General features: G+C 44.1%; 2 protein-coding genes across 3 annotated transcripts in view; one reads left to right on the top strand and one right to left on the bottom strand.

The window, feature by feature from the left end:
- The first annotated feature begins 1,697 nt into the window (after positions 1–1,697).
- hapln2 (hyaluronan and proteoglycan link protein 2) lies at positions 1,698–14,422 on the top strand. Its single transcript, XM_063199312.1, has 6 exons — positions 1,698–1,883; positions 3,011–3,118; positions 4,768–5,124; positions 7,266–7,379; positions 7,486–7,668; positions 14,118–14,422. The coding sequence occupies exons 2-6, from the start codon at positions 3,037–3,039 to the stop codon at positions 14,396–14,398; spliced, it is 1,017 nt and encodes a 338-aa protein (XP_063055382.1). The 5' UTR covers positions 1,698–1,883; positions 3,011–3,036; the 3' UTR covers positions 14,399–14,422.
- Positions 14,423–14,428: 6 nt separating this feature from the next.
- Positions 14,429–22,234, bottom strand: part of bcan (brevican) — a 32,331-nt gene continuing 24,525 nt past the window's right edge. For both annotated transcript variants that reach the window (XM_063199310.1, XM_063199311.1), the window contains exons 11-15: positions 21,256–21,414; positions 19,744–19,826; positions 19,292–19,436; positions 18,204–18,386; positions 14,429–17,319 (exon numbers count right to left, since the gene is read on the bottom strand). In XM_063199310.1, coding sequence (XP_063055380.1) covers positions 17,204–17,319; positions 18,204–18,386; positions 19,292–19,436; positions 19,744–19,826; positions 21,256–21,414 — 686 coding nt within the window. In that variant the 3' untranslated portion in view covers positions 14,429–17,203. The remainder of the gene's footprint in view (positions 17,320–18,203; positions 18,387–19,291; positions 19,437–19,743; positions 19,827–21,255; positions 21,415–22,234) is intronic.

Here is a 22,234-nt window from a genome sequence, read left to right as displayed (position 1 = left end):
AGAGAGAAAGAGCAAGAGAGAGAGAAAGAGAGATGAAGAGCGAGAGGGAGAGAAGAGTTTTCTGTCACCTAGCCATTGCCATCCTGCATACTAATTGTGGGCAGACGGGGGGCTGTAGAAAGGATGCCATTGATAGAGCAGCACAATGAAGAAGGCACAGAGGGGAAATGGAGGAATCCCATTATTTCATTTTTCCTTGCGACCTTTTTTCCCCCGCCGCTCTCTGTTTGTGCACTTGTTGTTGTCTTTGGGGGGGAGGGGAGGGGCTGTGTGGTTTGTGGGTCGGGCTGGAGGGCACAGGGCACTGTGCGGATGAGAAGAGGGGATGGGGGTGGGGAGGGGGGGGGGGGGGAGAGGAAGTATGACAAAGCGGCCGTTGTTGCTGCCTTTGTTGCTCTACGGGTGTCAGTCGGTCGCAGAGACAGGGTTCAGGATCTGATTCAGATGCATCTCTCTGCCACCCCCTCAAATGAATGCACAGCTCTCAAGTAAGTCAGCCCACTGCTTCCTCCTCCAAGCAAGACCCTTCAAAGTAGCCTGCCTAAAAAAAACACAAATTGCTTTAATTGCCCTTGTATTTTTGAGTATCTCAGACTCAGGATTTAGGAAACACTAATGTGAGAGGATGGTCCACTTGTGATTGATGCATGCAGTAGGCCCCAGCAGGTCTGACGCAAGCAACAAATGGGTGACCTCCGTGTCATAACACTTTCTGATTGGTCCCTTTTCAATGATCAGCATTCTAGAATGCCTGAGCAGACTTTGGCACTGGTCCCATGCAGAGCCGCTGACAGTTCTGGCTGGGCCCAGGGCAAAGCCATCTGAAAGGGCCCCCCACTCAATACATACAATGTTATAAGGAACTAATTCTTGGTCCACTCTCTCCCTGGGCCCGGGGCAGCAGACCTGTTTGTCCCCCCCTTGTCGGTTTCCCTGGTCCCATGCCTCAGATGCACAGTGCCAAAGTCCAGAGTCCACATCAGATTTAATTGCAGATTTAAATGAGGGTCTCTAGTGAGACAACGGAAAGCTGTACATTAGCTTGCTTCCACGCTTTATCTTTCTCTCTCTTCCTCTGGCAATTCCCTCATCCGTCCATCTCTTTCTCTCTCTTTCCACCTGTCCCTTCATCCCTCTTTCGTTCTACTGCTTCAGCAACCTCCCCATCCTTTCTCTCTCTCTCCCTCCTCCTACAACCCCTCTATGTTTAAACCCCAGCCACCCAAAGCACACAGTATATCTTATTATCAAGTTATTGTTTTGGACATCCTTCAATGATCTTGGTAGTTGGAATTAATAATTCATGAATGCATAAAGAATTCTGTGTCACCAATCAGCTGCCGTCGAAATAGTAAAACAATGTTTTCTATAAACTCAAAAGAAAACTGAGCCACAGCCATAGCCACAGTTTTTCCCCCAAAAAAATGCATAGTAACACAGTACATCATTTAACATTTTCTATGTTAATCGCCCTAGTGATTCTTAATTGCTGCGTTTGTTCCTTGTTTCCTTTTTCCTCATCCCCATCCGCTGTGGGCATATTGCACTGCAATGGATAGGCACGGAGGAGGACAATGGCAAACTGTCCCATCCATCCTCATTAACATCTGGGAGAACGGGCAGTGAAAGGCTGTTTACCCTGCCTAGTGCCTGGGACATATGACAGCTGAGCAGAGAGGAACAGCAGAGAGAGAGGCAGAGAAACCAAAGAGACCACAGACTGGAGGAAATAGAGATAGAAATAGTTCAGAGCCGCATTTCTGATCGGAAAGTGAACAAAATCTGTCAGAAGCCCCATATCTTGGACTGGTACTATGTTTGGATAACGGAGGGAGGAATTTATTTTTTTTCCCACCAAAACTGCCACTCATCCTCTGAACCAGGTCAGTTAGTTTTTTTCATGCCCCAGGGTCCACACAGTGAACTGAATTATTTCTAGTGAATCTGCATGTGAATGAATGGCTGTGTGGATGAAATAACTATTAACTATAGTGAATGTAATAGAAACTGTTGAAAGTGTGCCAATGTTTAAATGCCATTACAGTGCATTGGTCATTTCATTTAAGTAGTTGGAGTGTTAAAAATCCACTGGCTACTACCCCATTTTTAGCCTGGAGTGACATACAGTATACGCTGCATTCAGGCTCTTGAGATTTGAATTTTTGATTAAAAATGTGGGTATGTTAGACCTGAATGAACTCATTCTAATGCAAAATGAGGGTCCTAGCTTTTAAAGGCAACTTATTTCATATTTTTATGTGCTTTGGAGGATTTTCCTAAAAATGGCTTAGACTAAAATCGGTTACAGACCAGGGCTGTTGCGTGACATTGATGCCATTGCAAGACAGCTTTATTTACAAACCTTTAAGTACAGTACAGTCAGGTTTGTTGAGTGCAAGGAAATGCCTGTATGACCCTTGTTAGTATGAATTGACGGCTGTTATGGATCATTCCATAGTTCAGTGAGAAACTGCCTTCAGGGGAAAAGGCTGTTTTTGAAACAGCCTGTCATTTGGGCAATAATTCCTGACATATCTGTTCATGAGTAGCATGCTAAAAATGTTGTCTCCTTCAAAAATATGCTCTTTTCCGAATTGCTTGTCAATATGATGACCTCTTCAGGTTGAGTAGTCTGGAATGTATGGAAGAGTACTGTGCTTATACTCACCGTTACCCACACACGTATGCGCACGCAGACACACACACACACACACACGCAGACACACGCACGCACGCAGACACACACACACACACGCACACAGTCACACACACACACACACACACACACACACACACACACACACACACACACACACACACACACACACACACACACACACACACACACACACACACACACACACACACACACACACAATAACTATCATAAATTACATTTTAAAGACTGAAGACTTATACAGTACATGTGACAATTTCAGAATTTCACATTTTGCCTAAATGTCATACAGGTCCATTTCTGTGTTACTCATTTCTCACTGCTGTGTTTCAGAGGGAGGGTGTGTACGCATTGTCAGCATGGACTGGGCAGCCATCCTGGTGTTGAGTATCAGTTGTTTCACAGCAAATTCGGTGTCCCTCTCTCATATTGATGACTCAGGTACGGTACAAGCTAACATGCACTTTTGTATCTAAGCCTAGGTCTGCTCGATTATGAGAAACATAAATTTCACGATTAATTCAGTCAATATTGATATCACCATTGTTTAAACAATATTTCGTATAAAGACAAATAATTGTGCTAAACAATTGACAATCTTCCCTCCCTTCAGCAATATGACTGAACATCCATAGAGAAACACACAGTGGTGTTCTGTATGAGTGTGCTCGCAATGGCTCAAGTGGAGGGAAATATATTACGCTTAGCGTAACCTACCTTTTGTCAGTATAGACAAATGACAAAAATATTGTATCAGCTCGATATTATGACATGTGATATTGTTTGACAGCAATATTGATATCACAAATATATCGATATATTGTATAGCCCTATCTAAGCCAAATTTATTTATTGTAGTAAAATGACATGTGCATGCATGGTATCTGTGTCATCTTGAAGTGTATATGTCGGGGAAGCATGTGATAATAGGATGATTGTTGAGGAAATGTTAACTGACCATGTTTTATTGTGCGTCTCAGTTGAGATCAGTCACATCACTGTGTGGTTTACCCTGGTGTTAATCTTTCAATCACATTTTATCATCATGGAACGCTGTGATATTCACTGAAAATATGTCACTATCATAAACCTACACGTCTATGACATTACACAGTGTCTTTAGTAATAGCCTACATTACAACTTGGTCTTTGCCATTTATTCTGGGAACAACCAGTTTATTACTGGGGCCATGTCTTAATGTGTTGAATGGATTTTTATAGCATTTGGCAAAACATTTCTTCAATGAGGCCAGTGGTTCCCAAACATTTTCAGCGGGGACCCCCTTTTGGACTTAAAGGAAAAGTCCACCCATTTTTGATTTTCACATATTTGCAGTATTTCCAAGCATTATTCATGAATGTGCATATCATTTTCGTCCATGTGCTTGCACCTAGTTTACCTAGTTTACCTAGTTTAACGGTATTAATTAAGACTAGCAATGCAAGTGTATGGGGAGCAAACAAAACATCATCAAATGTAATTATAAACTACTTTAAAATTAATGCAAAATTCGCCAGAGTGCAAAACAGCTATTTAACCCCATCCTGTTATTACTTGTGGCTTGATGCTAATGCTCCCCATCTACTTCCAGTGATATGCTAAGCTATGCTAATAATTCTGATCCAATAAAACTGAGTACTGAAAACACTGAGAAGAAAAGGATATGCACACTCATGAATAATGCTTGGAAATACAGCAAATACGTGAAAATCAATAAAGGGTGGACTGTTCCTTTAAGAATATTTTCGCGAACCCCCCACCCACCATAGTCTTAGCTTAGCAGTGTATCTCTAGCAATATTAGCAGACAAACTATTAATGGAAAATCTAACTATATTAATGGACAATTAATTGCTAGATTTTCCATTAATAGTGTGTCTACTAATATTGCTAGAAATCCACCAGACAACAAATACATCCATAAACCATACAAGTGAATACAAGTCCCTTTTCTCTGCGACCCCCCCTTCAGTACGTCCGCGACCCTAATAGGGGTCCCGAGCCCCCGTTTGGGAACCACTGAACTAGGCCATCCAATTTATAGAGTGGAGGACTTGCAGAAACTATGTCCAACCTTTGCCCTCCTGCAGGCGAAAAAAAGCTGCACTACCTGGTGGAACCACCGGTGTACGCCGAGGTCTCTGCCCCGCGTGGAGGCAACGTCACACTGCCGTGCGTGATGCACACCAAGCCCCCACACTACAGGATTAAATGGGTCAAGCTGGAGCCTCACCACCAGGGCGTGGAGAACATTGTGCTCATCACCAACGGTCATGCCCTTAAACACTATGGTGCCCTGGGGCCCAGGGCTTCATTGAGGGACGCCCATCCTCTGGATGCCTCCCTACGCATCAGCAACCTGGAGCTGGGGGACGGGGGCGAGTACCGCTGTGAGCTCATCAATGGCATTGAGGACGAGAAGGTGGAGATCACGCTGAGTATTGATGGTGGGTGTACTGTGTTGATCGTCTGCTAGGTGCAATGTAATGTGATGTAATCCAGTATAAAGGCTTTCAACAATTTAGATTTCAGTCACAGTTCTAAAGTGTATAAAATCTACACAGCAATCCAGTGGTGTAGTCTACGTAGAACGCAGGTATACGGAGTATACCCACTTCTAAATTTCAGGGATTTCAGTATACCCACTTAAAATTGATTGATCCATTATTTTGAATAGCACAAATATATACAGTATACCCACTTCAAAAAATGCTCAAATATACAGTATACCCAGATTACCCACCACAAAAAAGTAGACTACACCACTGCAGCAATCTACATAGTAACATTGAGCCACGGGCGTAATTTTAGGGGTGGATGACGGGGACATATCCATGCCACTTTTGAGATAAACCTAACTGCATAAATAGCATAGAATCTGCCATATATGTCCCCACCACTTTCCAAGCCAAAGCTACACCTCTGCACCTATGTACTCAGTGTTGCCAGATGTGTCTGACCAAATCCCGCCCAAAAGGTTCTCAAAAACCGCCAAAATGCGCTAAATTCCGCCCAAATTCAACAAATTACATTGACTTCTATGGGCCCAAAACGGCTTAAAAAACCGCCAAATGGCCAATTTTTCCCGTTTTTGCCCGCCGACGCTCATCCCAAGTAGCCCAATTGGGCGGGCACCCGCCCAATCTGGCAACACTGTATGTACTGTTACAGCAACTGTTAGTAGTTGTTAGGACTGTATTTCATGAATTGAACTTATTCTGAATCTAATCTATTCGCAAATGATTAATAAATGTTAGCTGCTTGAGAAAATCTGATCTTCTGAAAATCTTTACAAAGAAGAAATTTGCTTGTTTCACCATCATGTATTAGACATTGGCAAGGGCGGATTTCTTCAAACCCAGTCCTACACTAAATAGCCTACAGGATACAACCATTACACTCTGGGTGGTCCAATGGGGCAAAGATCACATTTACACACAATTTTATTTGTTTACTTTGCGCTCTTCACTTACGTCTTCTTCAACCTGCCCTCAGCAATAATGAATCCTTTGTGGATTTGGGACCTGGCATGAGGTTCAGCCAAACCAGCGATCTGCAGCACAGTGTAGCTATTGGCATTCTCCTCCAAGTACCTACTTTTCTTGGTCAACTTGAAGCCCATGAAAGTGGTCATCTTCTTCAAACCACGTCTAGGCCACATTATACTGTGTTCAGTCCACTTTTAGCACTTATTTTTTGCAGATTTAAAGTGATACTGTCCCATTTTTGAAAATAAGCTGATTTTACACCATTCTCTGAGTATGGCAGTGCACATTTTACCTCCAAGCTAACAATTAACATTGAGTCCTATGAGACCAGCTGGCGGCTAACTGGTCTCATAGAAATCAATGTTAACTGCTAGCTGAGAGGTAAAATTTGCACCGCCATATTCATAGAATGGTAGAAAGTACGGGAAAAAGGTCAAACTCAATCATTTAACTCAAGGAGAGGTGTAAAATCAACTTATTTCCAACTTTAAATGGCAACTGTGTTTGCCTGGGGTTGGAACAGAATTATTTCGCTGCTGATGCAGCTTTTCCTGCAGTTGTAGGCCTACACTGCCGAATTGCTTCATTGACATGTTAACAGTCCAGTAACTTCCATTATACATTTTAGTGCATATCGATTTTTAAGAAAGGCCTTGCAAAGGTTTATTTTTTTTACCTCTGCCAAAGAGGTTATGTTTTTGGTCGTGTTGGTTTGTCTATCTGTTTGTTTGTCTGTATGTCTGTCTATCTGTCTGTCAGCAGGATAACTCAAAAAGTTATGACCGGATTTTGATTAAATTTTGTGGAGTTGTTGGAAATGACAAAAGGAACAAGTGATTCAATTTTGGTGGTGATCCAAATCATGATCTGAATCTAGGAATGTTTCTCTGTCGAGGGATGGGGAGAATTGACATTCCGGTTTCTAACTCCACAAACACAAGGTAGAAAGACTTAGGGAGTAACATAGTCACATGTTCTATCAAACAGCTTCCTTGGCGTAGGTAACTCTCTGAGGGTATTTCTAATTATTATTATAAAAGGTCTTTATCACTTACTTTTAATTTTGTGCTAACAGACCAAATTCTTTCTTTGAATTGCAGGAATTGTGTTTCCATACGGCAGGCACGGTCGCTACAAGATGAACTTTGCCCAAGCCAAGGCTGCATGTGCAGAGCAGGACGCTATCATGGCAACATACAAGCAACTTTTCAAAGGTGAACCACATAAAAAAAAAATCCAGAAGAAATCTGAAATTCTTGAACTTTATGAAGGCCTTGATTTGAGGATGAACTTTGTTTTTGCTTTCTCACACTGGGGCAGCTTGGACTGATGGGCTGGACTGGTGCAATGCTGGCTGGCTGAATGACGGGACCGTTCATTATCCGATCCTTCATCCTCGTGCAGCCTGCGGAGGTGACCTCCTGCCCGGCATCCGGAGCTATGGCCCCCGGCACAGGATCAAAGACCATTTCGACACATTCTGCTTCACGTCTGCCACGTCAGGTGAGACGGGTTTGACTCTCTGGCCTCAAATGGCTCTTAACGAGTGCAGCAAGTGTCAGTAATGAGGGTCAGCCGTAATCAGCTCTCAGTCACTGGCCGACCTAAAGTACATGATCTCGAAGGAATTGCATCTATTTTCTCACGCAAACCAAAAACTGAAATTGCATCCAGATAACGATGCATTCCCTTTGACACACATGCACAGTGGTCATGCAGCTGACTGTGACAGGTTAGGTTTAGGGAAAGTTTTGGTGAGAACACAAATTTAAAACTCAGAAACATAGAGTAGCATTACTGACAGTGACAGGTTAGGTTTAGGGAAGGTTTTGGTCAGGGCACAAGTGTAAAACATTGCGACAGGTTAGGTTTAGGGATGGTTTTGGGAAGAGCACAGCTAGACCAATCAGTATGTTCTCTAGACAGAAGGGAAAGTGTCGGAATCTGGACGCAATCTTGGATGTTGGTTTGCGTGGGAAATTGGATGCAATTCCTCGGGATCAGGCTCGGCTGACTGGGTATCCTCGCCTGGGCAGTAAAGCAGTGTGTAGGACTGCCAATGGGCTTTATTTAGCTCGAAATAGCCCTGGCAGGGCTTTCGCAATCAGGCTAGCTAACTAGACAATTGTCTATGGCCCTCATCTGAAAGGGGATCCCCTGGTCATGACTGGACATGTATTCCAATGACAGCAGTGACAACTTGGGGCATGTGGCAACAATGTGGCCCTAAATTCAGTGACTGAAAAGTGCATGTGGCCTCTTTTTGCAGATGGGGTCGCTGACAGGCCTATTGACTATCTGCTGAATATACTCAACTACATCATAACAACATTGCTATGACATTACCGGGAGCCTTAAGTAACAGATTAAGACATAACCATTACAATTTTGGTGACCGTAAGGTCAACATAGGCTCTGCACTAGAGGGGTTAAAAGTGAAATCTCTCTCAAGGAGGCCTCTCCCCAATAAAGTATGAAAAGAAGAAAAGGGCCCAGATTCCCTCTTTGCCTATGGCCTTTGAAACTTCCCCTCTGCCCTAGGGTAGATGGGCTTCCAGAAGGGTTTAAAATAATTGAGAACAGTACAGAACAATACGAGCGTAGGCCTAACACTACCCTCACCATGAACCTAGTTATCCGCTGAGATGTCTTAAGTACTAAACCTAACAACTATGTAAACTAAAACATTACTGCAGCTAAGACGGATAAGGCACAGAAATAGGGTGCCTCTCAGCTGTAGATCACTGTACTGAATGTTTAATACTACCCGCAGGGAATCTACAGGAAGTTTGAAAACAATATTCTGCACAATCTGAACACACTGTTCAAGGACTTGTTGTTGTATTCCATTGCACTAGACACTATAACCCACCATACACAGTACTGTCTGAGGAGTGTACACAGAAAAAATATGTTGCGTGTACATGTGTATGGAGCAAGCTAGGTGTGGGTGTCAATATAGAATTCAAAAGTAAAACGCAGATGTGGCCCACAAATATTTTCTGAAACAGCTGATCCGAATGAGTTCAGAATTTTATGAGACTGGGAGATTAGAGTTTGTTGCAGGCAGCTCTGTTAAGTTAGGAGCTTAGAGGGAATACACGGTAAAAGACTTTCTCATGTTGTGATTGACGGCTTCGAAGCACCCATCATACCGGTATATCACCTGGACTGTAAGCCTTGACTCTTGTGTTACTCAGTATTACAGTGATCACTACACTTCAGGCTACATGCAGCAGCACAACAACAAACTGATCCAATTGCCCACCATATGCAGAAACACAACACAGCATTTATGACAGATACATTGTTGCCAACAGGAGAGCACCAGGGCTGGACTGGCCATCTGGCATAGCGGGCATTTCCCAGTGGGCCCCTCACCCTCATAGGCCCTTTTCAGAAATGTAAACAAAAAAGGCCCGAGCCCTTTATCTTCCCCAGTCCAACCCTGGAGAGCATTGTGATGAATTTGCAAAAGCAGAGGAGTAATGGCTGTATTCAGGCATAGCCAGGAGTGGGTTCATTGGTGGCCTGAACAGGGGGCAGACAATGAGCACTGTTGTGGCAGGCAGGCAGCATGCTCTAACAGTGGCACAGGCAGGAGCCCTGAAATGGCACAGGGGCACCCACCACATTCAAGCCCATTCGGAAAATGTGACTCAATAAGACCAGCGGTGGGTGCACTGTATTACCCAACAGTATTATGGACTAGAAAAGTTTACGCTGTAGTACTCAGTATTGCAAAAATGTCCTGATGACATACACATTTTAGTGTTTCTCACAAGTTTTTCAGGTACGCAATAAAGTTACCCGTTGGCATTGTGTGTTAAGTACAACTGACACCTAACACAAGTCCTTGAGTTTTGTAAATGGAACTCTATCTGGAATATTGTGGTTAATGTCATGACAACATCTGAGGCGACCTGGAAGTAAGTGGTAAACAGCTGGTCTTCAACCTCAATGGTTGCAAGTTCAATCCCCCGAATGCGATAACCTTTACCTACTTCCATACTTCCTGGAAGTATGAAAATGTGGCCACCTGAACCATGGACTCCACTTTAATTTAGCATTTTTTTTCACATTTAAGGTGAAGCAAGACAATGTTGAGCTTGCTGAGTCTGGATAGGGAAATGGTCACAAGTCAGAGGATTGCAGGGTTGAATCCTGTATTATCAATAAAAAAACACTCAAGTAGATATTGTATTGTTTATTTTTCGCGAAAACTGTGAAAGTTACAAATTCTTTACATCATGTCAATTGGAAACAATATCTGAGATATGAGATGATGTCAGCATGTTTGTGATTGGGCAGTATTAGGCTTACACTCCGCAGTTTGGCCTTGAAACATGATGGCTGCCAGTTTCAATTCCAGCATGGAATGTAGGTTTAAAAAAAATCACAATTAAAACCTAACATTATTGTTTTTAGTATGATGTCCGTTGCCGGATTTGAAGTGGATTTGTGAAACACATTTGACTTTAATAATAAGTAAGTCCAATACTTTCTAACAAACAGGTCTAACTTTGTAATAATCAAAACCTACATGACTCTTACAGGTTGAGGAGTGGCGCAGGGGATAGCCTCTGCATGTAACATCAAACATGTACTTTATCTTGAGGTTGAGAGTTCGAATCCTAAGGCTGGGGCACTCATTTTTGTTTTTGTTTTTTTTGTTTAGTTTTTTTTTTTTTTATTGTTTATCAGCTTTCTGTCTTGTGTACAGAAAAACCCATTCATGTCAGAACCATATAACCCTATTTTATTAAAATGTAACATAAATTACAACTTTCTCTAAAAATGGTGAGTCTGTCAATGGGGGATAGATTTACTCAACACCATGTGACCATCAAACCACAACTGACAACTTGGCATGGAAAACATGTGTCCTATCATCCTCACTTCATGGTAAGAAAAGACCATAAAAGGTGTTGGTTGTGTATGTGTAGAATTTACCTATGTTACTTGTGTGACCTTAGGGGCTCTTGATGCTTCACTGTGTGTATGTTTATGTTTAGGCAGTTTGGCTTATATGTTAGCTTACTGCTTAGTTTAGGCTAGCTTGTGTAGCCATTTCATCAAATTTCTTTTTCTTGTATCATACAATCTGCAGTGTATTTGCAATGATACTTTCCAAATTTTCATGATGACATATTGCTCTTTTGTACACAATATTGAACTTTTGTATATACCAGTGTAGCAAACCCTGTGATTCAAGCTATAGGGGCTACTCCAACAAGTCCTCATAAAGCCTTACACTTATTATTTATGTCTCCACAGGCAGCCGATATGGGACCACAAAACTCTATGATCTATCAGCTCTGCTCAACACTCCAAGGATAAACAACTACTGTGTTGTGAAGTCTGACACTATTTTGGGGACATGTTATTGCAAGTATATTGACTTCCTTCAGCCTCCAACTCCTAATAAAAGATTCAGAAATGACAACAAATAAATGACTAAATTGCCTAATGGTGGAGGTTGATTGTAATGTGTTTCTTGTAATGTATTGACAGTTGACTCCTATGACATTTTAAGAACAGAATTGTTGTGCATTGTATGATTTTTGTGTCATGTCTACTGTTTTTTGTCACTCACATGGAACAAAATGAAAAACAACTTGATATAAAGCATTGTTCACGTTTGTGGAATCAAAGTTCATGTCATATTTGGTTTAAACAGAGGGGTGGTAGCCTAGTGCATTAGTAGCCTATAAACCACCAATCAAAAGCCACCAATATTTTTTTTTGGCTCTAAATGGGAAAACATAAAACTTTTAATTTTGAAATAAAAATCTTAAGCCATCATAGCTAAACATGCTGTGCTTGTTTACTTTAAACATTAACTCTCTGCTAAGTACTAATTGGCATAGGGGGGGGGGGGGGGGGGGGGGGGGGGGGGGGGGGGGGGGGGGGGGGGGGGGGGGGGGGGGGGGGGGGGGGGGGGGGGGGGGGGGGGGGGGGGGGGGGGGGGGGGGGGGGGGGGGGGGGGGGGGGGGGGGGGGGGGGGGGGGGGGGGGGGGGGGGGGGGGGGGGGGGGGGGGGGGGGGGGGGGGGGGGGGGGGGGGGNGGGGGGGGGGGGGGGGGGGGGGGGGGGGGGGGGGGGGGGGGGGGGGGGGGGGGGGGGGGGGGGGGGGGGGGGGGGGGGGGGGGGGGGGGGGGGGGGGGGGGGGGGGGGGGGGGGGGGGGGGGGGGGGGGGGGGGGGGGGGGGGGGGGGGGGGGGGGGGGGGGGGGGGGGGGGGGGGGGGGGGGGGGGGGGGGGGGGGGGGGGGGGGGGGGGGGGGGGGGGGGGGGGGGGGGGGGGGGGGGGGGGGGGGGGAGGGGGGGGGGGGGGGGGGGGAGGGGGGGGGGGGGGGGGGGGGGGGGGGGGGGGGGGGGGGGGGGGGGGGGGGGGGGGGGGGGGGGGGGGGGGGGGGGGGGGGGGGGGGGGGGGGGGGGGGGGGGGGGGGGGGGGGGGGGGGGAGGGGGGCAGGGGGGTGGGAGGGCGGGGGGGGGGGGGGGGGGGAGGGGGGGGGGTGGGGGGCGGGGGGGGGGGGGGGGGGGGGAGGGGGGGGGGGGGGGGGGGGGGGGGGGGGGGGGGGGGGGGGTGGGGGGGGGGGGGGGGGGGGGGGGGGGGGGGGGGGGGGGGGGGGGGGGGGGGGGGGGGGGGGGGGGGGGGGGGGGGGGGGGGGGGGGGTGGGGGGGGGGGGGGGGGGGGGGGGGGGGGGGGGGGTGGGGGGGGGGGGGGGGGGGGGGGGGGGGGGGGGGGGGGGGGGGGGGGGGGGGGGGGGGGGGGGGGGGGGGGGGGGGGGGGGGGGGGGGGGGGGGGGGGGGGGGGGGGGGGGGGGGGNGGGGGGGGGGGGGGGGGGGGGGGGGGGGGGGGGGGGGGGGGGGGGGGGGGGGGGGGGGGGGGGGGGGGGGCGGGGGGGGGGGGGGGGGGGGGGGGGGGAGGGGGGGGCGGGGGGGGGGGGGGGGGGGGGGGGGGGGGGGGGGGGGGGGGGGGGGGGGGGGGGGGGGGTTGTTTGGGGGATGAAGGCTCTTTTGTTTGTGATGGATTTGGGAGATTGGAGTGAGGGGAGAAGCGACGAAAAAAAGTCAAGAGGGAAGTGTGGTCGATGATAATTTTGTTTTCACATAACCATGTCTGATTTATGTAAGACTTACGTAAACGTTTTAGGTTTCCAACTCAAACGTTTGTGTCAACCATTGGTGTCTGTGTAATCTTTAGAAGTTTGGAGTACATGAACTTGACCTTGGATGCTAAAAACAAAAATCCTAAATGGAATTAATGTTTTCAATCTTTTCAGTTCATTTCAAAGTTTTTGATCATCTGCTTAAAGATTTTTGTCCTGCAAATATGCATGAATGTCTGTAGTATTTACTTAAAACATTTGGTCACAAAACTAAAACTTTAACGGGAATAAGTTTCCACAAAAGTTTAGAGTTCGTGGAACATGTTGGGGAATACAGTGTGTGTGTTTGTTGAATTTCCATTAGCATATTGTGTCACGGCGCAGAGCAGAAGTAAACTTAAACAAAAGCAGCCTAGTAAAGTAGATTGATGGTTGCTGTTGTTCACCGATCAATACCATTATACAAATTGGTTTAATTTTTAATGCAGGCAAAAAACAAAACTGGCTTTGTGCCTTTTGGGAAGAAAATTGAATTATATTTTTTGCATATCTTACAAAAATCTCTCTATCTCTCTCTCTCTCTCTCTCTCTCTCTCTCTCTCTCTCTCTCTCTCTCTCTCTCTCTCTCTCTCTCTCTATCTGTGCCTGCCTGTATTTTCAGTCCAATAGTTTCATTGGCATCAATGTAAAAAAAACCAATATTGCCAAAGCAACAACTGGTATTAAACATAATAAAACACAAGAAGTCTTAATTCTGAATTGTTATGAGTCACAAGTTATAATTTGAACATCTCTCCCTGTCTCTCTCTACAACAACAACTACTACTAATTCTACTACCCAGGAACGGTATTTTACCTGGGTGGCTCTTTCAACTTTGCTGAGGCCGAGCAGGCGTGTCGCGTTGACGGTGGCGGGGAACTTGCGCGGGTCGGACAGCTGTATGCGGCGTGGCGCTACCAGGACCTGGATCAGTGCAACGGTGGCTGGCTGCAGGACGGCAGTGTGAGGTTTCCCATCGTCACCCCTAGGAAGCACTGTGGAGGCCTGCCCGAAGCCGGCGTCCGCAGCCTGGGATTCCCAAAAAAGACTCACCGACTCTACGGTGCCTACTGCTACAGATGACACTTGGCAGTCAGTCAGCTGACTATTGCAGACGGACAAAACAAAAACAAATCAAAGCATATTGGCCTCTTTTTGAAGGACAAGAAAGTCAAGAAGACAAGAAGACACTGTGCAACTAATGTCTGACAACCATCCTCCTTCTCACAGAATCTTCAGTCTCTTTGAGCGCAGACTCACAGCACAGGTGTGTTGTATTGTATTGGTAACACAATTTAATAATCAGTCATAATCTGTAAGGATTTCTTTTGTATTACAACAAACAGGTATGTACAGCAAGTTTTTTATGCTGGTAAGATGACACACCTTCGGAACTACGATAGCATTAGAATTCGTCAAATGCTGTGATGGTTTAAGTTGTGCATATTGGAAGCCAAACCATTTATCTGCTTCTCTGTTATTTCAAAATAACCAAACTCATATACTGGAAACAAATAAGTAGAGTTGTTAAATAGATAGTGTAATAATTCAGTAGGGAGGACTGGATTAATGCAGAGGCTAGATATGGCGGCAGCCTAGGGCCCCCCACCTGCCACAGGGGCCCCTAGTGAACAAAAGTCCAAAATATGTCAAGATGTGATATTGAAAAATTCATTTGTCGTGTCAGTTTTAAATCTTGTTAATACTCCCCTCCACAGCTGGCTTAGGGTCACTTTGTTTGAAGGCATTGTGCTATATACGTAGCTAATCAAAATGTCCAGCCACAAATGTGGTCTGGAGGGATTAATTTGCGAGCTTCTAGATGCATGACTAGGGATTTTGGCCTCTGTCCTTTTGACATAATGATGTAGTAACTGTTAAGCCTTCACAGGCATCTCAATCTCATCTGACCATTTATAGACATATGCTGTCTGTCATTGTTTTTCTATTCTGAAATAAGGGGTGAGATGAATCATATTTTAATCCTGTATCATAAGTAAAACTGAATGGATGCATGTTAATGCCCATAGGCATTGGAATGATGAAGTATTGTATGTAACATAGCAGGCAATGTATTATATGGTAAAGTATTGTGATTTTGAAACATGTCCATAAAAAGGCCACAGATGTTTGTTTTTATCTTTCACCTTTTAGCTCCAATAATGCTTGTGTTCATGAAACAAGAACATTGCCAATGCAGTTAGTATAAAGATAACTTGCTTTATTTTATTTTATTTTATTCGGCTCTGAGATCCTAGAACAGGTGGTGTGATAATAGGCGCTGGGTGCCATAGACCAGATGGCACCTTCATGGCTTGGGCTGGTTAGAATTGCACTAAAGACTCAAAAGTTACAAGCCAGCTACGATGTGACTAGAGCACAGCTCACAACAGTCACATCTTTATTAATATGTCCGCACAGCGCCCTGCTGACTGCATATTAACCTTTGAAGAAGAAGAGAAAAAAAAAACATATGGCCAAGTTTCTTACACAAATATTCACAAATACTTTTCATATTGGGTATGAAAATAAATACCCATAACACATTCAAATGTATTGCATGGTTGAAAAAAGTGCTGAAGAATCTAAAGAATTAAGTTTGTGAACTAAAAATACAATAATCTATGAGTGAGTTAGGTTTTTCTTACGTAGGCCTACCTGTAAGTATGTCAAGGAAAGCTTAAAATGAGTGTTAGGTGTTTATTTTGTCTTTTTTTTTTACTCATCTCACCTTAACCATAAAATGGGTTTAAAATGTCAAAGCATTGCAGAAAGAGGGATAGTGGAAAAACACAGTAATAATACTGCTTTCTTTTCTTTACCAGAACTGTCTGGTAAACAGCTCTGTTACATGGAACAGAATACGGAAATGTGCTTGTCAAAGTCATTAAAAATGTGCCATGGTGTTCGCAAGAAACATCTCTGTGTGAGAGAAAAACGAGTGCATTTTATGTAATTCCTTTTTCATTTAGACTTTTTGAAACCCATCTACGGACATAACATTTAGATAACAACAATAACAACAAATTCATTATCGTCAACAACAACAACAACAACAACATCAACAATATCCACACAACAGTGACTCTGCTGTCTGTGCAGCAGTAGACTTGCCCATAGTCGTAGCCTGTGACAGACCTATAGAACAGCACCAAATAAAGGGGACGAGAAGGAGAGGGGAAAAGGGGGGTTCGGGTTTTAAAAAAAACAGACTGTCAAAAGGCGCTGGTAATAGGGACATCAAGTTAGAAGGGTAGGATGGTTCTAAAGGGCCCAGCATAGTCAGAAGACATTTGAGAACACTATTGATGCTATCATTACTAGGAACCACGAGGCTCAAAACTATGGGGTACTCTTTCATTCGGTTCTTTCGCCTGCTTGCACCCTAAGTCTGGACTGGAATGAAAAGAAGATATACACGTACGTTTATAAGTGGTGCACCAGCTGGGGGTTTTAAAGCTCGTGCACACACCTTGGGCTGTATCAGCATGGCAAACATTGCCTTAGCACCGGTATGGCAGTCAAGGTTAGAGGAAAAGAAAATAGTCTTTGTGAGATGCTATGAAACGTTGTACCTCTGTTACATCATTGAAGAAATTACATGTAGCAAACAAGTGGTCCCTAATTGCTGTGTTGTGACTTAGAGCTTAGAATTCCGAACAACTTTGGAATTCCGTGTCAATAAAATAAACTTTTTTCTTTTTTTTTTAACACATGGTCCGTACATTTGCTGGTGATGCAACAACAACCCCTTGTGCAATTTTCGTGATCTCTTATAATAACTTGATGGATGACGGTTGTACGTCAGTGGCAGATGGTAACGTCTTGATGATAATGATTATGGATTATGTGGTTCATGAATTCATGAGGAAGTCCATTTGTGGTGTCTCAGAAGCCCCACTTGATTTCCCAAAACTGTGGCGAGTCCACGACTGTTGTTGATTCCTCGACCATCCTGCCCCCAGCCACAGAAGATGGCGTGGTTGCTGTAGACTGGGCTGAGGCTGCGGAAATAAACAACTTCAGTTAGCTTATTGACAGACTGATTGACAGCAAAAGGTAGGGAAGGAGACATTTTCTTTGGAGGATTTCTTCATCATATTGCTTGAAATCCTCTTCACACCTCCATTGCAACCAAAAACACCAAACAGTATTTTAGTCAACTCTAGAATGATAAACCATGGGAAAACAACACCAAATGGTATTGAACGGGTCAATAAAAATGATTGGATTCCGATTAATCCATCAAAACCCAATTTCGGAAAAAAAAAACATCGTCCGTTCATGTACTTTGGAGGACTTGCTTCAGGAGGGTATCTGAAGAAAGGGGTTATGGGGACTTGTGAATTGAGTATTTTCAACATGCAGCTTACTCAAACCACTTTCCAAGATCTCTCGCCCTTCCTTGAAGTTTAAATTACACATCCACTGCTTCTCGTGCCACACTACGTGATCTACGTGTACATAAAATAAGCACCGTCCACCTGCCAATGACGGGTGAATTTGGCCTTTGGCAGGTGAAATATGTCAACCCACCCGTTACCTTGACGGGTGAAATTTTTCTACAGGCGTCCAAGTTAATGCTGAATTATACGCAGCATCTAACATCAAATGTTTAAGCAAATTGGTAATGAAAACAGTTATTGGCATCACTGAATATATGGCCTCTGAAACAAAATAATTGATCAGCAAATGATCTTACTTGGCATTACAATGTTTGGAACGGTTGAATATCAACTTGTGAAAATGAAGACTGGAAAAAATTGTGAGTGACTGGTAGATTTTAAAATCTACCTGCCACAGTGACTGGGCGGGGAAAATGTTTAAGTTTCACCCCTGGTGTACATGAACAAACAGTTTGGGATTTAGCATGAGAGTTCCACTCTACCTGATGTGCAGGTGATCTGGGGGTCCTCCCACTGTCCGTTGGGGAGGCACTTGATAACAGGGTTCTGCCTCTGGATGTAGCCTGCATCGCAGTAGTATCGCACCTTGGCATTGGTCTCATAGCGGAGACGCCTCTTGCCAAACATCTTAGCATTCAGGATTCTCGGTGGCTGTGCACAGAAGGCTAAAGCAGACACATATGGCAAACTAGCATTAGATTACAGATGAGATGCTTGTACTCAGAACTACAATTATGCAACATTCCAGAGTAGGGCTGCACGATTATTGATTTTTTGCAGAATTTTCTTTCAAATGATACCAAAATGAAATATGACCAAGAATGAATTATATACAGGATGAACAAAATATAACTGAATTGTAATAATTATGTAAGAGACAATAGCATGAAACTTAGGTGGACAAATTTCTGGCCAGAAACACCAGTCTGTCAGTATGTTCTGGCTTCAAGGATGCTCGAAGGCATGTCACTATTGGCACGATTAAATCCTGATTAAAAACACAATTTCGATATCACGATTAAATCAGGATTTTTGTTTATTTTCGATGAATTGTGCAGCCCTATTCAAGAGTAAATTGTTAAGGTCATTTAGTTTAAATAGTCTAAATGTTTGATATATTTATCTGTATTTGCCTCTACAATTTATAGCGCTGTTCATTTTTAAATTTCAGTATCTTATGACTGTAAATGCTTCCTAACATATTCAACACACTTTACAAATATTTCAGTGATTTTTTTCATCACCAAGTATCAACATGACCATTTTTTTGAAAATGAGATGCATTTTGGAAAAAAGAGATGAGCTTTGGTCTAATGCGCCATCTGTCTTCAGAAACCCCCAAGGTTTTTTTTCGTCATTATTTCGCTAGCGTGCCTATTCTGAATGAGCCATTTTGATATACATTAATCTAGATTAATCTAGATTAATTTCATAGTTACAGTGAGATTAATCTAGATTAAAAAAAAATAATCTATGCCCACCACTAATATTAACTATAACAAAAAACATAACACAACGTCATTTAGCACAGCAATCCAAGCTGCCGATAGTGTAGTATGTGCATACTCACAGATGCCCTTCTTGCAGGTGTAGGCCAGGTGGTAGTTGCAGGGCACGTCACTCCAGCGGCCATCGTCATGCCACACCATCACTACACAGTTCTCACCGGAGAGGAAGTAGCTATCCGGCTGCCCACGGTACCAGTTCTCATAGAGCTGAGAGAGAGAGAGAGAGAGAGAGAGAGAGAGAGAGAGAGAGAGAGAGAGAGAGAGAGGAGGGGGGGGTGGTTGAGAGAGAGAGAGACAGAACAGACAAAAAACGAATAAAAACCGATACACAACTAGATGAGGGAAATGGTGGGGGTATAATGTTTACATGGATGGAAAGATGAGGGTGGAAGAAAAAAGAAAGAAAGAAAGAAAGAAAGAAAGAAAGAAAGAAAGAAAGAAAGAAAGAAAGAAAGAAACATGGATGATGTTTTAAGAGTTTAAAAGGATAAGGAGGATATCTCTTGACTCTTACCAGAGGGTTTCCGTCGGACCAGCGGAAGTCTCCCTCAATGGTCCTGTCATTTAGCCCCGTCCATTGGTACTCCCTGTACCTATCTGGAGATACAGTAGGGGGAATGGGGGGTAGAGAAAAAAGAACGGAAGAAAAGAAGATGTTCAAAGGCCTCAGGATGACAAATGCTTCAGAGGCGCTGCTGGAATGCATGATAGCTTTCAAACCCACATGCCCCTGACAAAGTAGTCAAAACTATTACTACTACTATGTTTGGACTGAGGTTATACAGGTATGCACACTATGCGGGCAAACTGGGTGCCAACAGAATGGCTGCATTGTTAGCAAAATAGAGAAAAACACACTGCATTGACTTCAGCATACGCTGAGCATGTTAAGTTGAAAATGAAAAAGATCAGTGTTCAAAAAGCTGGATTTTGTAACAGGTCTAAAAAGTGTACTGACTTCTTTTTCTGTCTTTATTTTATTACGTAGTCCTACTTTGTTGTTGTACGGTAAGTACCTGCCTTTAACTTGGAGCTATCACCAGATCTTTATTTAGTTCTGTGAAAATCTATATTGTTGGGACACCGATGCACAAATAAATGTCCAAAATAGAAGTCACCTTAGTTATTTCTGGACTAACCTGCTGAATATATTAGCATAGCATTAAAAGGCCAATGACACGTTTATATTTTGGCAGTGCAATGCTGGCACAAACTGGAAACCGCACTGCACCATGGTGCATTACACCTGATCTACAGTACTGCACATCATTCTCAAAATGCAGACTGGATATCGACTTTACAACTTCTTTTTTGTTTTGTCAATACATGTCTTGCCTCTCTCTACAAGGAAACTATGAAAGCATTGCGATAACAGTCGTCATAGACTGAGTGCATTTTAGGGGTAGGCCTAGTAGGTTAGTTACAGCAGCTTTCCTTTGCGCTTCTGTGTCTTGTAATACTAAACATGTTCTGTGACTAATGTCTTTTTTCCTTCCTATTAACATGTTGGGGTTGGCTGAGCAATGAAGGCATGTATGGTCTCAGAATCAATATTTGTATAGCTACTGCACTTTCTCCTTCCTTTTAAAAAATAGCCTAAATAATATTTAAGTCAATATTTGCATAGTTACGGCACTTTGTCAATGTGGGTGGGTAAACAACTATTAATACATACAGTAGTCATTACACAACTGTGTGCACATGGTTACAGTACATGGCCTTGGCAGGGCAGTACAGTACACTGTATACAGCAGTGTTTCCCAACCAGGGGTACGTGTACCACTAGGGGTACGCGAGCACACCTCAGGGGGTACGCGGGAAAATGTGATGATGACAATTGAATGGAGTGTAGTCATACTGGGATAAAGGAATATACATAGAGAGCATGGGATAGGGGGTACTCATGGTACAACAAAAAGGCTTAGGGGGTACGCGAGTCAAAAAAGGTTGGGAAACACTGGTATACAGAATAAACATTTCTCAGCGGAAGACTACATTTCCCAGAGGTGTGTGCTGGTTATTATACCATTGATGAAGTCCTGCTCCTCGGGGCTCATGACTGACACCAAGTGGCCTCCGCACATACGGCAATGCTGCTCCGCCACCTCCCAGCTCTGCCGCTTCACAAAGTGCCGGTAGCAGAAGCCCTGGAACTTCTCCCAGCCCGGCTCGCAGTGCTCCATGTCTGTGTGGCGGTAGGTAGGTACAGAACCCAGCCATCGGTCCATCCATCCAGTCACAGAGGTGGACACACAGGTGACAGATGCATGCAAAAGGATAATACAAACATATGCACGCAAAAACATGCGGTACATATGCAGTTAATAAGATACAAGGCAACAAACTGTATATGTGCACGCAAACACACACACACGCACACACACACACACACACACACACACACACACACACACACACACACACACACACACACATGCGCGTGATAGATTAATTTCATTCAGGAATTTGTCCTTTAACCTGTTATAGTCCGGGAGCCGTGGGGTTGAACCCAGATTTCTTTGATAAAGTTATTTTTTTTGCTTTATCTGATAGATTTTAGGCAAGTCTTCAAGATTTCAGACGATGCCCGGTGATATCACTTGAGCATTTCCAGATTTTGAGCCTTTATTGTCCCATAAATGCAAATTATGACAAAAAACTAAAGACACCTAATATTACTGTGAATAATGTTACAAAATGTACCAAATTGCTTATATTACCTGAAAAACATTCACATTGGACTGCCTTAACACTGCCCTTATTGAAACAAACCCAATATGGGGTAATAATTAAGCCTTTCATAACAGCAATCCCACAAATAAGGCGAGACACTGTAGGTGAATAGGGTATTTTTTTTAACTTGCAGATATCAATTTGAAACTTTCAGATGATTACTCGTATGAATTGGAGAAAAAAATGTATTACAAGTTTTCTATATTTTATGTTGAAATATGCTAATTAGGATATTATCTAATTAAATATGCACTAATTTGCATATATTTTGA

The sequence above is a fragment of the Engraulis encrasicolus genome, chromosome 5, assembly GCF_034702125.1.
Source record: "Engraulis encrasicolus isolate BLACKSEA-1 chromosome 5, IST_EnEncr_1.0, whole genome shotgun sequence".
Lineage (NCBI taxonomy): Eukaryota > Metazoa > Chordata > Actinopteri > Clupeiformes > Engraulidae > Engraulis > Engraulis encrasicolus.
Note: the sequence above shows the minus strand (reverse complement) of the source record. Positions and strands in the feature narration are given on the sequence as shown.

Excerpts from the sequence above, each read along its gene's own strand:
- hapln2 (XM_063199312.1), top strand. The coding sequence starts at position 3,037 with ATGGACTGGGCAGCCATCCTGGTGTTGAGTATCAGTTGTTTCACAGCA. Across the intron at positions 3,119-4,767 it reads CTCTCATATTGATGACTCAG|GCGAAAAAAAGCTGCACTAC; the intron begins GTACGGTACAAG and ends GCCCTCCTGCAG. Across the intron at positions 7,669-14,117 it reads CTTCACGTCTGCCACGTCAG|GAACGGTATTTTACCTGGGT; the intron begins GTGAGACGGGTT and ends TCTACTACCCAG.